This window comes from Peromyscus californicus, unplaced genomic scaffold, assembly GCF_007827085.1.
Source record: "Peromyscus californicus insignis strain IS unplaced genomic scaffold, ASM782708v3 Scaffold_8__1_contigs__length_139910024, whole genome shotgun sequence".
Lineage (NCBI taxonomy): Eukaryota > Metazoa > Chordata > Mammalia > Rodentia > Cricetidae > Peromyscus > Peromyscus californicus.
In genome coordinates, this window is record NW_026294606.1 from 88125619 (window position 1) to 88142240 (window position 16622).

A 16622-nucleotide genomic window follows, 5' to 3' on the forward strand; every position below is an offset into this window, starting at 1 on the left:
GTGGTGGTGGTGGAGAGCTCTTTCCAGAGTTGCCCATCCAGCCACCTCCAGGAGTCAGGGTTGTTCTAGAGGTCAGGGTTTATCCTGCAGAGGCTGCCACGCTGAGCCACCTCTTTCTGTCCTGGTGCTGGGCCCCACATGCCGTTAGACATCCTCACTCCACTTCCAGCCCCTACTGTGAACACTGCCTCTGTAAGGTCTGGCCCGGGAGGACTCTCCCAGAGACCCACTGCCCTCTAACTTCCACGGGGCTTCTTCCATTACTGAGATCACCTACCACCCTCCGCCACATGCCTTCTCCCCTCATATGTCATCTCAGTGGGCGCCACTTCTGATCCCCCCACCCCACTCATATCTATCCTGACGAGCCCTTATGTGGCAACATGGTGGAACCCCTGCAGTTGTGGTTCTCATGTAGTTTCTAAGGACCGTGCCCTGTAGGACAGATCTTCCACAGTGCATGCTGTACTATTCATAGCTGAGCTGGGACAGCTCCTACCTCTGCACATGGTGCCTGTCCTTCCTAGCACTCAGGACCTACCATAGGTTCCTTAGGACCCTCCTTTCTGGTTCTTCAGCCACACCTTCGCCTCTCAATGTTACTGGAGCTCTATGTGGGCCTGATCCTCCCAGCCCTGATGTCAGGACTGCTCTTGGTGTTGGTCTTGTCCTGTGGTCAGGCTTGTCTCTTCTGTCCTCCAATGCCCTCCCAGAGGTTGGGCACTGGAGAGTACTTGAGCCACAGCTGGAGTACCACCCTGCTCTCTGGTGCCCAAGGCTTAGCCCAGGGAGTCAGTGAGAGAGGGGCACCTGGCCATACGCACAATGTGGCTGAGTCCCAGAACCTTCTGGGTGGGAACTACAGGGAAGAAAAAAAAAGGAGTGGGTGTCACCCATGAGGCTATCCCAGCAGGGACCAAGGTCAATTCTGAGTCTATGCCACACTCTTGGACTGTGCCCAAGAAACTGCACAGGACAGACATACTGGCAGTGGTAGCCATGTGGGGAGAAAGGACAGGTGTGATGCTGCTGGGCTGCCTTCATGGGAGACATGTGGCTCTGAGGCTTTCCATGCTGATGGCCTCAGTAGCCCTGTGGCCGGTTTGACAGGACTGCTGGAGTGGATTGACTGCCAGCAGGTGAAGAGCTAGAAGCTGGCCCCAGTCTCTGTCCACATGTGAGTTGCCCACCCACTCTCAGAGGACAGAGGCAAGGACCGGGCCCTATGTCCTCCCTGACCAGCTATGGCCACTTAGCCTGGTCTGCAGCCAAGGGCCTCCCTGCTGACTGGGCTGGCTAGGGTGGCTAGAGGCAGAACAGGGCTGCAGAACGCCCTTGGTGTGCGTGTATAGCCTGCCAAACACAATATGTCCCCATGTGTCAGGGTCCCATGGTTTGATGGCTGACTGCTGGCTTATTTCTTTCCCATGAAGTAATCAGTGAAATAAGATCTCTGAGGGCAGGTATTCACTCAGTGCGGCCTGAGGCTGGGGCTTGCAGCTGGGGCATGCGTCCTGTTTGTCTTGACTTTGTATGACTGTGGAAGCTTCTGCTCTGCAACACCCCAGATGGAGGCAGCTGGCGACCCACTTCTTGGGGGCCATCTGGCCCCCACCACCCAGGCCCCTTCTTTGGGGTACCACCTTCTTCATGCCCTCATTTCCAGCCTCCGTGCAGGGGCAGGTGGGCATGGCTGTGGTAGATAATGGCTTCCTATTCTCTGCTTGTTTCTTCCTCCTTGTTTCCAAGACCTAGCACTGGCATCCCTGTGATAGCTAAATAAGAAGATTAAATTGTGTCTCTCTTGTTCATTGTTGGTCTTCTGAGGGGCAGGGTGCCTCTGCATGCAACAGGACAGTAGGGAGCAAAGCCAGTGTAGCAACTGGCCAGAGTTGCTCCCCAGAGACCCCTAAACAGTCTCTGCCAGTCCCTTCCCCATTCTGGGATGACATCCTCATCTATAAACCAGGGTTACAACAGTGTCCACCAACCAGGCACCAGGAGGGAACATGTACCCTGTGTGGGCTATTCTTGTCACTGGAGGCTCCCGCTGCCTCCTGGAAGGTGCCATGAGTCTTGGTTTCTTGCGGCTGGCCCCCTTGCCCAGGCCCTGTGTCCATGCTGACTGTATGTCTTAGGCACACGGACAAGGAGGCTACTAGCCTAGGCAGTATCCACACTGATCCTTGCTCTGCCCACTCTGCCACAGGTCACACGGGCCGCCTACTTCGTGCACTACTCTGCCTCAGCCTTCTCTTCCTGGTGGCCCACCTTGCCTTCCAGATATGCCTCTACACAATGCCTCACCTGAAACAGCTTCTGGAACAAAACTGTAAGTGACTGAGGAGCAGAGCCGGGGAGGGGCACTTGAGGACAGCAGTCCTGGGATAGAGGGGATGGATGAGGTGCCAGCTTGGAACCTCAGGCTTCCAGCCTCATTGGGCCACCCTGCCTCACTCAGCCTTCACCTAATATGGGCAGCCCCTGGTGCCTGGTCACCATTTATGTGTGACCCAGATGGCCTAGCCTGCATATTCCTGGCAGTGATGTGGTCAGTGGGGCCAGGCCAGTCCCAGAGTGGCATCAGGTGGGAACAGCCTCAGGCTTTCTGGTGTCCCCACCTGTCAACATCTTCCTCCTGTGTCTACTTGTAGCTTAGTCATGTGGCTGTATGACACGAGGACTCCTCAGTGTCCCTGCCCTATACCCAGGGACAGTGTCTCCACTTCTAGTCAGGGAGGGGCTGATGCCTGCACACCAGCTTTGTGTGTAGAAGTCCTGGGTTTCAGGTCTCTACCACTCTGGAGCCCAGTCCAGCTTCACAGGCCATTTCCAGCCCTCCCCCCACGATTGGGAGTCTCTGTGCTGCCCCTCACAGCCAATGGACCAACCAAGCAGCATAAGTACCTGACTGGCCTCAGTTTCTCTATCTGTAATGGTGGCATGGTGGCACACACTTTTAATCTTAGCACTTGGGAGGCAGAGGCAGGAGGATCACAGTGAGTTTGAAGCCAGCCTGGTCTACAGAGTAAATTCTAGGATAACCAGGACTACAAGAGAGACCCTGTCTCAAAAACAAACAAACAAAAGAGGTTGACATTTTCAGCATTCCTGAATCATTGATCCTCTGTTCTACGTGAGTTCCCTAGCAGCCATGCCCCCGGGGCCCCTTGGCCTCCACCAGAACAACCACTGGGCATCCTGCCTGGCCTGGAACCTCTTCCTCAACTCTTTTCTCTACAGGCAGCCTTTGGGAGGTGTCTCGACACATAGGAGTTACAAGGTAAGACCCTCATTACTTCCTCACCCCCTGCCAGCCTCCCCTTGGGGTTCTCAGTCCCAAGGATAGCCTGGGCATGTCCCCATCCCCTCGTCCCACTCTGTCCTCCCTGTCCCTCACAGGCTGGGCCTGAACGACCTACAGGACATCCTTAACACCACCAGGCTGGTGGCGCCTGACCTGGGAGTCCTAGTGGTGTCCTCTCTTTGCCTTGGCCTCTGTTCGCGCTTCACCAGGCAGGCTCGGCAGAGCCAGCGCACCCAGGAGCTGGTAAGGGACTGCAGCAGCCGTCGTGGTGAGGGTGTTGTGCTGAAGTCCCACTCACTCTGACAGTTTTGATGAGGAAAACATGCCCTGCCACATTCTTCCACTTTCAGTCATGTGGCTTTGTTCACGGGAGGCCTGCTCTGCAGGACCCCAGTTCTCAATCATCAGAACCCTGAAGTGGGTCTGTTCTCTGGCAACTGTCACTTGTGGGCATCAGCCGAGCTGAAATATGCTGGGTAAGAACCTGGGAGGTTGCGGTTGCCTCCCTGCATGACCTGGGGCTCTCATCGAGCTTATTTTTAGGGAGAGACAGGGGCCTGCCGCTGTTCCCAGGCACCACAGCTGGACACTCAGCACCTTTGAGCCCTGCTCAAGGTCTGCAGTCCAGCTTTCCCACACCATGCCAGCCTTAGCCTGTTCCCCCATCCCCCCAGCTGAGATAGGATTTATGGCCACCCAGGTGTCTTGGTGCAGGCACACCCTGCTCTCAGACACCAGGTCCCAGCATCCATTTATCAACACCTGACACTTGCTAGGCTTTAGAGGAAACCAGAGAGTGGAAGGGACTCCAGAAGCCTCAGGAGGTTGGGGGCTGGGTGGAGCTGTGAGGATCAGGTGGCTTGGGGGCATCTGTCCCTCTGTCACAGCTGTCCTTGTCTTCCTATGCCTACAATTGCTCATTTATCACAAGAGGTTTATCACATGCTCTCAAGAGGTTCCCAGAGCCTGGAGGCCAGCCAGGGCTACACAGTGAGACCCTGTCTCAAAAATAAAGTCCATAAGCTGGCCATGGTAGTGCACACCTTTAATCCCAGCACTAGGGAGGCAGAGGCCGGCAGATCTCTGTGAATTCAAGGCAAGCCTGATCTACAGAGCGAGTTCCAGGACAGCCAGAGCTACACAGAAAAAAACCTGTCTCAAAAAAACAAAAAAAGGAGTTCCCAGGACTAGGCCAGGTCATCATATCTTCTACCCCAGGGGCATCTCCTCTCCCCCTTGACTAGCAGAGTATAGCTCTCCCTTCTCCCTCAGCTCCTCCTCCTCCAGGTCCTCTTTGGCCTTACTTCCAGCTTCTAAGGGCTTGTAGAAGAGGGGAGCTCAGGGACAAGCTATTCTGTCTCCTGGCCTGACCTCCAGCCCTCCCGCTTCTAGTCGATGATAAATAGTACATCCCTGGGACCTTGATAGCTGCCTCATCTTTTCATGCCCAGGCTCCACAGCTTTCTTTGCAAGAAGGGAAGCAGACTCAGAGAGGTTGAGCAACTTTTCTCAGACTCTCCAGCATAGAGACAGCTGGAGCATGGGAGGTGCCCATGCCATCTAGCTCCAAAGCAGCGTACTCAGCCCAAGTCCCCAATAACCCCCCAACTGTCCCCACAGGCACAGCTGGGGACATGGGCTGCCAGCGGCTGGCTTGAGCTAGGGCTGCTGACGACAGTTTGTGTTCTTTTCCACCATACTCTGGCTTTCCCCGAGGCCTGGGATGCAACTCTGTTCTGGGAAACCTTCCGTCAGTGCCAGGGAAAACAGATCCTGTCAGGTCTCGGTCTCCTGCCCCAGGCAGGGACTGTCTTGTTTCTTTTCAGGTAGCTGGTCACTGCTGTCATTCTGGAGGGTCAAAGAGGTCAGCAGCAGTTCGGGACATGGAACACTTTCTCTGCGGTGTGGGAAGACTAGGAACTGACTAGTTGGAGAGCTGGAGGTCCTGATGCTGCTGTGCCTCCCAGGCCCCCTACCCCCACTCCCTAGAGGCCCCATAAGATAGAAATGTAGCCCTGCTCTCCCTGACCTGTGGGATTGGGGAAGTCACCTGTCACCTCTGGGTCAAGGACTGTGGGTCTGAAGGTGCTCTAAAGACTGCAGTGTAGGGCATGTGGTATGCATGTGTACATGTTCTTTCCCTGCTTCCTGAAAGTTTCTTCCCAGGAGCCGAACAAAACTGACGTAGGGTCTGCAGGAACAGATTTGGGGTCTGGGAGGCTGTCCTGGCTTCTAGGGCATCGTGACCCAAGATGGGACAAAAAGAGATGCTTGAAGTGTTCCAGAATAGCTGGGTCATCCTGTGCCTGGCCCGCCAGGATTGTGGATGGGGCCCTAAGGGTGACACTTAGTGACAGAGCTCTAGTGAGAAGGGAGAAAGGCTTGGGCAGAGAGGAAGCTCTGCCAGGGTGTCAGGCTGTGGGCAACATCAGAGGGGCAGCTGTGGCACAGGCCTTATCTTTTACCTCAGCTAGGCAGATGAGACTGGAGCAGCCTTATGGCGATGATGTCATGTAGAAGTAACCAGCCATCTTATTAAATAAGAAACACAGAGCCAATACAGAGATGAAAGCCAAGAGGTCAGAGCAATAGCTGAGAGCTAAAAACCTTACCCTTCACTATCGCGGTGGTCCTACCTCTCCGAAAGAGACCTACTTCCTGTGTGTCCGTCTTTATAAAGACTTTCTGTTCTGCCTTCTCTCATTGGTTGTAAACCCAACCACATGACCGCCTCGTCACTGCCTGTCTGTACAGACCTCCAGGTCTTCTATGGTTGGTATTGAGATTAAAGGCATGTGTCTCCATGCTGGCTGTATCCTTGAACACACAGAGATCTACCTAGCTCTGCCTACCAAGTGCTGGGATTAAAGGCGTGCACCACCACCACCCAGCTTCTGCAATGGCTTGCTATTAGTTCTGACCCCCAGGCAACTTTATTTATTAACATACAAATAAAATCACATTTCAGTACGAATAAAATATCACCATAATGTCACTTCCCCATGACTTTAGCAGGATGATGACGACATGGATGCTGCCCCAGCGGTGGGGCTCCAGGGAGCCCCTGCCCTGGCAACCAAACACAGGCCGTGGCTGAGCTCCCGTTTCCGGGTCACAGCCCACTGGCTGCTGATGGCCTTTGGAAGGATGCTGACCATTGTGCTGCTGGCGCTGGCAGGTACTCTAGAGAGGGGATAGAGTCTTGACACTGACTGGCATGGGGAGGTGACGCAGAGCTCCCTGATGGGCCAGGCCAAGCATGACCCCGAGGGCCTGTGCTCCCCCACCCTGTAGGTATAGCCCACCCTTCGGCCTTCTCCAGTGTCTACCTGCTGGTCTTCCTGGCCATCTGCACGTGGTGGGCCTGCCACTTTCCTCTCAGTTCCTTGGGCTTCAACACACTCTGTGTCATGGTGAGCTGCTTTGGCGCCGGCCATCTCCTTTGCCTCTACTGCTACCAGACAGCTTTTGTCCAGGGTGTGCTGCCACCTGGCAGCATCTGGGCCAGGTAAGGCTTCCATATGGGCCTTCCTACCCAGCCATGGCTCTGCTGCCCTCAAAGCTGGCAGTGAGGGACATGCCCTCTCTCTGAACAGGGTGTTCGGTCTCAAGAACTTCATAGACCTCCCTAACTGCACCAGCCCCAACGTGCTGGTGCTCAACACTAACCATTCCTGGCCCATCTACGTGAGCCCTGGTATCCTGCTGCTGCTGTACTACACAGCCACCTCTCTCCTGAAGCTCCGTAAAAGCCGTCCCTCAGACCTGGTAAGTCCCTGCTATTACCTCTGCTGGCTTCTGCTACGCTGGTGAGGCGGAGGTCCTAAGGCAGATAGCCTGGGGCCCTCCCAGCTCCAGGACTGGTACTCAGGGTTCTGGTCTCTACAGAGGAAGAAGGAGGCACCTAGGGAGGATGAGGAACATGAACTGGAATTGGACCAGCTGGAGCTAGAGCCCCAGGCTAGGGATGCCAGCCAGGTGAGCAGGTGGTCATGGGTATCCCAAAGTCATGGGGAACCGCCTGCAGCCACTAGCTCACCCACATGTCTTCTGCAGTTTGTGATACCCACGTCCACAGGACCTGACATTGACAACTGCACTGTGCACGTCCTAACCAGCCAGAGTCCTGTCCGCCAGCGTCCCGGTGAGTCAGAGGCCCGGTGGCCAGGAGGATGCCTTCCTGTGAACACTTATTAGCAGGGGCCCATTTTGCTCTGATCTCTCTGTGGGCAAGTCTAGGACTGCCCCCTGGTGGTCATAGGTCTTATACACACTCCTTGCCTTATGCCCAAACCTCACAGGGCCAGTCCTATGGCTCAGTAGCTGATCCCCAAGACCCTTTGGATGGCTCTCCAGGGTCCCAGAGCCTCTGTTGTCCTGGGAGTATGGGCCTGGGAGTTTCACTGATTGGCATTTCTGTGGAGACTGCTAGATATTTTTCTGGGTTCTTACTTCTTTATTTTGAACTTTAAAAACTCTTTAATTACATTTATTTATTTATTGTGTGGGGGGGAGTGTGTCAAGCTATTGTATGCATGTAGAAGTCAGAGGGCAACTTGCAGGACTTGGTTCTCTCTTTCTACTATGGGTCTTGAACTCAGGTCCTCAGGCTTGGTGGCAGGCACCTTAACCTGTTGAGCAGTCTTGCAGACCTCTACTTTGAACTCTGGGGTTGAGATTATTTTCTGATACTGGAGATTGGCTGCAGGACCTTGTGTACCTGGCTTTATACTGTACTACTGAGCTACATCTCCTGACCTTCACTTATGCAACTTGTCATTGTGTGATGCATGGGAGTCACAGATCTGAAAGGGCTATCTCCTGCACCAGAGTCTTAAAAAGTGAGGCCAGTAGGGTCCGGCCAGAGACACATGACATTCCAGAAGGGTCAGATTCTTATGATGATTTTTGGCCAGCATCCACTATGACTGCCTGGTGGGCCTGACCCTCTCCCACCTGTAAGGCCCAGCCAAGTGCAGGTGGCCCGCTCCATGCTTTAGGACCACACTGAATATGGGGGAGGGAGGGACTCCAAAGGGTTCCTATGTGGTAGCTAATCTCAGTCCCACCCCCAGCACGCTCCAGGCTGGCTGAGCTGAAAGAGATGTCACCACTACATGGCCTGGGCCGCCTCATCATGGACCAGAGCTATGTGTGTGCCCTGATTGCCATGATGGTAAGGAGCAGCCCCCAGGGTCACTGCCATTTTCTTATAGAATGCAGGGAGGTGGGATGTAGTTAATTTCAGAAACTAAGGCCCACAGTCTTGTCACTAGAAACAGTGCTGGAATTGTCCGTGGAAGTTACCAGCGTCCCACATATGTGTGTGCAGTGCATGTATACACAATGTTGTATGTGGATTACCTCATGGGGGCCTTACAGCTGAGGAGCTGGCCAGGTGTCCCATGCAGTCCCTGCTCACTGACGCTGGCTGTCCAGGTGTGGAGCATCACATACCACAGCTGGTTGACCTTCGTGCTGCTGCTCTGGGCCTGCCTCATCTGGACCGTGCGTAGCCGCCACCAGCTGGCCATGCTCTGCTCACCCTGCATCCTGCTGTATGGGCTGACACTCTGCTGCCTGCGCTATGTGTGGGCCATGGAACTCCCCGAGCTGCCTACCACCCTGGGCCCTGTCAGCCTGCACCAGCTGGGGTTGGAGCACACACGCTACCCCTGCTTGGACCTTGGTGCCATGGTGAGTGTCATCTGCCACATCTGGGCAGTGGTGGGATTTTTGCCTGGGAACCCAGGAGGATAATAGTGTTAACTGGTCACTTGTTCAATTGGGTAGAGACTATAGGAGAGTATGGTTTTTGGGGTTTTTTTGGTTTTTGTTTTTCCAGACAGTGTTTCTCTGTGTAGCTTTGGAGCCTGTCCTGGAACTCACTCTGTAGACCAGGCCTGCCTCTGCCTCCTGAGTGCTGGGATTAAAGGCGTGCACCACCACCGTCCAGCCATAGGAGAGTATGTCTTAGGTCAACATTGAGTTACTATGGGTCCACCCTGGAATATAGAAGTTGTGCTGGGTGTGGCAGTGCATGCCTTCAATTCCAGTACTGGGGAGGCAGAGGCAGGTGGAGCTCTGTGAGGCCAGCTTGGTCTACAGAGTAAGTTCCAGGACAGCCCAGGCTACACAGATAAACCCTGTTTCAAAAAAACCAAATACACATATGTGGTGTATGTGTTCAAAGCCTGTTTGCTGAGTGACTGGCATGTGCTGTTGCAGATGCTACCTCCATGTCCTTGATGCTGTGGAAGTCCCTGTGTATTCTGCCTGCCTGATAGGGCTCCATTATATGACTCTGGGTGTCCGTGACTTGTGTCTGGTCAGTTGGTTCTTGAGTCACCCAGGTGTTCCTGCATGAGGCAGGTGTTTAACAGTGTCTTGATGCCTGCCCACTGTTTGTGGGCTGATGGATTGTAATGTATCTCGTGAGACTGTGAGCCTATATGTGTACTAGTATGAACAGCTGTATGCATGTGAGCGTAAACATGTGAGTTTGGCCGAAGTATGTAAGATTGTGAACCTGGGTCTGTGAGGCTTTCATGTGGATCTGTGGCCATGTAAGCCTACACATGTGAGTGAGGTTGGATTCGTGGCCATGGGAGGGGCTGAGGGCTTTCCATGGCCCTATGTCACGGACTGGGTCCTCGGTGACACTCCTGCTCCCCTCAGCTGCTCTACCTGCTCACATTCTGGCTCCTGTTGCGCCAATTTGTGAAGGAGAAGCTGCTGAAGAAGGCCAAGGTGCCTGTTGGACTGCTGGAGGTCACAGTGGCAGAGACAGGTGAGTAGCATGTGGGGGTGGGGCGGCCTCCACCCCCACTGTCCTCTCTCTGCCAAGGCCGTCACTCTGCCTTCTGTCCTGTTCTGCAGAGCCCACACAGACTCAGACACTGCTGCGGAGCCTGGGGGAGCTGGTCACAGGCATCTATGCCAAGTACTGGATCTACGTGTGCGCTGGCATGTTCATCGTGGTCAGCTTCGCGGGCCGCCTGGTGGTCTACAAAATCGTCTACATGTTCCTTTTCCTGTTGTGCCTCACCTTGTTCCAGGTGCCCACCGTGATGGGCAGGCAGGGCTGTGGGGCTCTGTCCCTCACCTGCCCTGCTCACCAGTTACCGCCTGTAGGTCTACTACAGTCTGTGGAGGAAGCTGCTCCGTGTCTTCTGGTGGCTGGTGGTAGCCTACACCATGCTGGTGCTCATTGCGGTGTATACCTTCCAGTTCCAGGACTTCCCCACCTACTGGCGCAACCTCACCGGCTTCACGGATGAGCAGTGAGTCAGGCGCAGCCGAGCTGCTCCCTTCGGAGCAGCCGTGGCACCTTACCTGGTTCCTACCCCATGCCTCGGCTCTGCTCCTGTTCACGTGGGTCTGGGGCAGGGCAGAGTGAGGTGCTGATGGCTCTCTTCTGCCAGGTTGGGGGACCTGGGCCTGGAGCAGTTCAGTGTGTCGGAGCTATTTTCCAGCATCCTCATCCCGGGCTTCTTCCTGCTGGCCTGCATCCTGCAGCTGCACTACTTCCACCGGCCCTTCATGCAGCTCACTGACCTGGAGCACGTGCCCCCACCGGGCACCCGTCGCCCCCGATGGGCTCACAGGTTCACTGCCTTCAAGGGCCGTGGGTGCTGCGTGTTTTCTTAGTTTGTGGGGCTGGGAGGTGACATTGGGAGCTGTGTCACAGGGTTAGCTGAGCCTTCTCAGCTTGAAGAGGAGCCGTGGTGCTGTTCTGGTCCATGTTTCACCGATGAAGCACAGTGGGGATGTTGTGCAGAGATGGGGGCTGCCCCAGGGGGAGAAGAGGCGGCAGCACAGGCAGGAAGTGACTCTCGGATTCCCCCAGGCAGGACACAGTGAGCCAGGCCCCCCTGCTACAGCAGCAGGGGGAGGAAGAGGAAGTCTTCAGGGATGATGGGCCGGGCATGGACGGGCCGGGCATGGACGGGCCGGGCATGGACGGGCCGGGCATGGATGGGCCCCACCAGGCCACACAGGTCCCCGAGGGTGAGTCTGGAAAGGGTGAGCAGAACACAGCCCCACAGGGCACACAGGGTGTCAAGGAGTGGGCCAGTTCAGTTCTGCCACCTCCTGGATGTGGATTTGAGGAAGGCACACCTGAGCCCCAAGGACTCAACCCTCCTTTCGGGCTCTACCCTTCTCCTCGAGTCCAAGCCCCTCCTCACCAAGCTCCACCCCACCCCATCCCCACTAAGCCTCATCCTCCTCACCAAGCCCTATCCACTCACCAAGCCATGTCCCTCTCTCTCAGCCTTACCCTTCCTGACTGAACCCCACTCTCTCCTTTATCACTGAGTCCCTCCCCTTGGACAGTCCACCCTCTTAACAGATCCCACTGAGCTTCTACCTCTTGACTAAGCCCCACCCCTTATCACTTCTGCCCACCCCTTCACCAAGCTCTACCCCTCCTCACAGAGCCCCCACCTTCACAGGTGAAGCCAGCAAATGGGGCCTGGTGGCTGACCGGCTGCTGGACCTAGCGGCCAGCTTCTCTGACGTCCTCACCCGCATCCAGGTGTTTGTGCGGCGCTTGCTCGAGCTGCACATCTTCAAGCTGGTAGCCTTCTACACTGTCTGGGTGGCCCTGAAAGAAGTGAGTGTAGCATTCTGGGCTCAGTTTCCTTGTCTGAAGCAGGGTCACTGGTGGCCTGGCTTGGCTGGCTGCCCTACAGCCAGGCCTGATGGGTTGTGGCAGTTGTGGATCTAGCCCACTGCCGTCTGTTCTCCACAGGTGTCTGTGATGAACCTGCTGCTGGTGGTGCTGTGGGCCTTTGCCCTGCCCTACCCGCGCTTCCGGCCCATGGCCTCCTGCCTCTCCACTGTGTGGACCTGTATCATCATTGTGTGCAAGATGCTCTATCAGCTCAAGATCGTCAACCCACACGAGTACTCCAGCAACTGCACTGAGGTACAGGCATGGGGAGGCATCCATAGGGCCCAGGGGCCTTTGAGGAGTTGTCCCAACTGGAGTGATCCCTCCTGGAATGTGGAGACACTGGACCAGTGATGAGAGTAGAGAGATGCTCTGGACAGCTGTGCCCGGATATTCACCTGGCCCCATCCTTTCTCTCGGGCGTCTATTTACACCTCTGGCCTTGGCCTGTCCCCTTCCCCATCAAAGTGGTCCCAAGACTGACAGCCCTGTGAACCTCTGGTGGGGCAGCTGTTGTCTACCCTGGAGCCAACTGGAGCTTCAGCTGTGGGATGGGTTTAAGATAGCACCCACAGTCCCCACTCCATCCTGACCTGGGACCTGAGGCTCATGCGCACCCCTCTTTGCAGCCCTTCCCCAACAGTACCAACCTGCAGCCCATGGAGATCAACCGGTCTTTGCTGTACCGTGGCCCTGTTGACCCTGCCAATTGGTTCGGGGTGCGGAAGGGCTACCCCAACCTGGGTTATATCCAGGTGAGTGGGGACTGGCAGCCAGGGCGGACGGTCCTTGATGGTCCCTGATGGTCCCCACTGACTGCTGACCCCCACCTTCACAGAACCACCTGCAGATCCTTCTGCTGCTGGTATTTGAGGCCGTGGTGTACCGGCGCCAAGAGCACCACCGTCGGCAGCACCAGCGGGCCCCTCTGCCTGCCCAGGCTGTGTGTGCAGACGGCACCCGCCAGAGGCTGGACCGGGACCTACTCAGCTGCCTCAAATACTTCATCAACTTCTTCTTCTACAAATTCGGGCTGGAGGTGAGACTGGGTGTCCGCACGTCACTCCTTTGGTCAGGACTGATGGTAGGAGGCTCACCGGAGCATCTGTAATGACGTCTAAGTGCTCTACCACAGCCTGCCCTGAGCTAGCTGAGAGGCTCGCCACAGTGCCCAGGAAGGCCAGAGAGTTCAAACTGTGTCCCCCTGAGGAGTAGGCCAAGGCTGGCCAGTGTCTGAAGTTAAAGTCTTCCCCAGCCATGGAGCCCCTCATCCCTGAGCCTTGGCCTAATCCTAGAAGTATGGTGGAGATGTGTCTCGCCTCTGCTGCCCTCCTAGGACAGTAGTCTGGGTGACTGGCCACTCTATGACCTCAAGGCAGGGGTCCTCTGAGCCTGTGGACCTGGAGCAGGTCAAAGAGTCCCTTCCTACCGTTATGTCCATCCCTTGTATCCCTTCCAGATCTGCTTCCTGATGGCCGTGAATGTGATCGGGCAGCGCATGAACTTCATGGTGATCGTACATGGCTGCTGGCTGGTGGCCATCCTTACGCGTAGGCGCCGTGAGGCCATCGCCCACCTCTGGCCCAATTACTGTCTGTTCCTTACACTGTTCCTGCTGTACCAATACCTGCTGTGCCTGGGCATGCCACCTGCACTGTGCATTGGTAAGCCACGGATTGAGGGGCTTGGTACGTGTGGTTGCATGGAAACTCACGGGCTTTTCCTTCCTGGGCACATCTAGATTCCTGTCAAGGGCATTCATTATATCCTCTGTGACCTGCACCTTCTCTCTGGGCCACTTGAGCCCTAGTTGTGACATTTTCACACAGTGCTGGCCTGAGGTTGGCTTCCTGAGGTGACTGTGCGCCTGCAGGGCTGTGGCCTCTCGTGGCAGCCTACTGCAGCAGCACCGATGTCAGGTATTAAAATGTCTGTATTAAAATGGCACCAGTTTGTTCTTGTAGCTGTTTTCAGTTTGGCCTTTGCCCTGTATTGTAGCAGGCTTTCTTCTGGGCCACCAACCAGCTTCCAAATCATGATACGGAGACTTCTTCTTCGTTATGAGTGCTCCACCTCATCTTATGCTTGTCCCACTAGCTCTTATAACTTAAATTAACCTGTTTCTCTTCATCTACATTTTGCCTCAGAGCCTTTTACCTTTCTTTCCTTCTGTATGTCCTACTCTGTGTCTGGCTGGCGGGTGGCTGCCTGGCTGATTGGCCCTGGGCATCTCCCTCTATTTCTCCCTCCTCTTCTCTTCTCTCTTTTTCTCTGGAGCCTAGATTCCTCCTCCTACTTATTCTCTCTGCCTGCCAGTCCCGCCTGTCCCTCTACTCCCTAACTGTTGGCTGTTTAGCTTTTTATTAGCCCAATCAGGTGCCTTAGGCAGGCATGGTAAAACAAATGTTACACATCTTTACGTAACTAAACAAATGCAGCATAAACAAATGTAACACATCTTTGCATAAGTAAACAAATGCCCCAGTCCTATTCAGACAGGACTTTAGGACAGACCTATTGTGACTAGGTCACTATCTATGGTCCACATGGCTAGTGGTGTCTCCTCCTTCCTTTGAAGCATGGTTTTCTGTGACTCTTACTGGTTCCTTTCTTCCCAGCACCTTCTGGGGTCTTCACTTGGTGATCTTCCAGTTTGTCACTGTCTCCCTACAGTACCTAGGCCACTTTCTTTTTTTCATTTTATTTTTTTATTTGTTTGCTTGTTTTATTTAAATAGCACTTTTTTCATTTATTTTACATACTGACCTCAGTTTCCCATCCTATGTCTCTAAGACTCCCAGCAATAGTGGAGAGGATGCCTGAACTGGCCATCTTCTGTAATCAGATTGGTGACCATTTTTGTTTGATATAGTACTAGTTGTACTCTGGTATTCCATCCTTCAGATTTGATGAGTTCACAGAAGGCCCTGGTTCATTCATTTCTTTATTTGTTTTGGTTCTTTGAGACAGAGTTTCTCTGTGTAGCCCTAGCTGTCCTGGAACTCATCCTGTAGACCAGGCTGGCCTGGAACTCACTGAGATCTGCCTGCCTCTGCCTCCTGAGTGCTGGGATTGAAGGCATGCACCACCACTGCCAAGCTTGGGCCCTGGTTCTTGACAAGTGTGCCAAACACCCTGATTACTCCTTAATGCAGCCCTCTGAAATCAGCCCTGCCCTTCCTCGGGTATCAGTCTATCTTCTGGCAGTCCAGAATGTCACAGAGTAGAAGGGTGCAGTGTGCTCTGTTGTGATTGGTTTCTTTCTCTTAGTGGGTGCAGACAAAATTCCTCAGGTGTTTGCTTTCTGTTAGCAGGTGATGACAGGGTCTCTCAGGGGTACATATTCACTTAGGTGGAATTCTTCCGGGTGTTGTTGCCTCAGCAACAATATTCAGGGTGTGTGGTGCCATAATAGTTGAAGGATTTCTGGATTATTTCCAGCTTTGGGTTATTATTTTATATGTTTCATGCTATGAAATTGTTTGAACCATAATTCATTCCAAGTACTGGCATCTCCTTGGGAGGTACCTGCCCTGTCTCAGGTGAGGCTCACCATGGTCTGCCTTCTGACCCATTGGTGGGCTCCTCTGCCCTCCCCAGCCCCCCAAGCCTGGTGTAGTTTCTGCTTAGAAATCATGTCCTGCTGGACTCTCTGCGTCTGTGGGTCAGTGTTCTTGGGACTGTGTGAGTGGTGTTGAGAACAGGTTCTAACCACGCTGGAACTGTGACACAGCCATCGGCCTCTGAGACTCCTGGTAGCAGAGGGGGGTGAGGACAGCTTGTGCCCTTTCTGATGTGTCCCCTACCCACAGACTACCCATGGCGCTGGAGCCAGGCCATCCCCATGAATTCTGCTCTCATCAAGTGGCTGTACCTGCCTGACTTCTTCAGAGCCCCCAACTCTACCAACCTTATCAGTAAGTGCAATCCCACCACGCACCCCAGGATACCCGCCCACCCCACAGGAGAGTGTAAGGACTCCATAGGCGGGGTGCTTGTTGGATATGCGGGGACCTTTGCCCGGAACCAGCAAGGGACACATTGTCTAGGTGTTAACAGTTGAGTGGTGCATCATTCCATAGGAGAGTCATGCTACCGTGCAGCCTCATCCTCATGGGGCTGAAGGTCTGACCCTTACGCAAGTAAAACATGTCCAAGAGTGTATGGGTGAACACAGTGATATGGACAGACCTGTGTAGTCACAGGTGTGCACACTGACGGCCCTACAGTGTGCAGGGAGAGCTACAGCAGCCCACGCTCCCTGACACGTGTGCACGTGTACAGCACACATACAGACCGGTGTGTCCTCAGTCTGACACCTTCCTGGTTCCAGCTTTTATATATAGACACTTTCTCAGTTGTGAAATGGGAGCGGCCCCTCAGCCCCTGGCAGTACATTCTTCCTCATGTGCAGGCTGCGTGCCCTGCAGCAGCTCTCCTGTCCCGCAGGTGACTTCCTCCTGCTGCTCTGCGCCTCCCAGCAGTGGCAGGTATTCTCGGCCGAGCGGACAGAGGAGTGGCAGCGCATGGCTGGCATCAACACCGACCACCTGGAGCCCCTGCGTGGGGAGCCCAACCCTGTACCCAACTTCATCCACTGCAGGTAGGTCCCACACTGCCCGCTCTGAAGCACCTGCT

The 16622-nt window shown here is 54.7% G+C and overlaps 1 protein-coding gene across 3 annotated transcripts in view; it reads left to right on the top strand.

Moving 5' to 3' along the window:
• The window catches only part of Piezo1 (piezo type mechanosensitive ion channel component 1), a 66817-nt gene that overhangs the window by 39622 nt on the left and 10573 nt on the right, over positions 1 to 16622 (top strand). For 2 of the 3 annotated variants that reach the window (XM_052726966.1, XM_052726968.1), the window contains exons 3-24: positions 2210 to 2332; positions 3244 to 3283; positions 3403 to 3550; positions 6320 to 6485; positions 6602 to 6815; positions 6904 to 7075; positions 7196 to 7285; positions 7364 to 7451; positions 8383 to 8483; positions 8747 to 9004; positions 9986 to 10097; positions 10187 to 10365; positions 10442 to 10590; positions 10732 to 10914; positions 11157 to 11317; positions 11764 to 11924; positions 12063 to 12239; positions 12614 to 12739; positions 12823 to 13023; positions 13444 to 13648; positions 15797 to 15901; positions 16434 to 16587. In XM_052726966.1, the coding sequence (XP_052582926.1) occupies positions 2210 to 2332; positions 3244 to 3283; positions 3403 to 3550; positions 6320 to 6485; positions 6602 to 6815; positions 6904 to 7075; positions 7196 to 7285; positions 7364 to 7451; positions 8383 to 8483; positions 8747 to 9004; positions 9986 to 10097; positions 10187 to 10365; positions 10442 to 10590; positions 10732 to 10914; positions 11157 to 11317; positions 11764 to 11924; positions 12063 to 12239; positions 12614 to 12739; positions 12823 to 13023; positions 13444 to 13648; positions 15797 to 15901; positions 16434 to 16587 (3313 nt within the window). The remainder of the gene's footprint in view (positions 1 to 2209; positions 2333 to 3243; positions 3284 to 3402; positions 3551 to 6319; positions 6486 to 6601; positions 6816 to 6903; positions 7076 to 7195; positions 7286 to 7363; positions 7452 to 8382; positions 8484 to 8746; positions 9005 to 9985; positions 10098 to 10186; positions 10366 to 10441; positions 10591 to 10731; positions 10915 to 11156; positions 11318 to 11763; positions 11925 to 12062; positions 12240 to 12613; positions 12740 to 12822; positions 13024 to 13443; positions 13649 to 15796; positions 15902 to 16433; positions 16588 to 16622) is intronic. The other variant, XM_052726967.1, reaches the window with a different exon arrangement.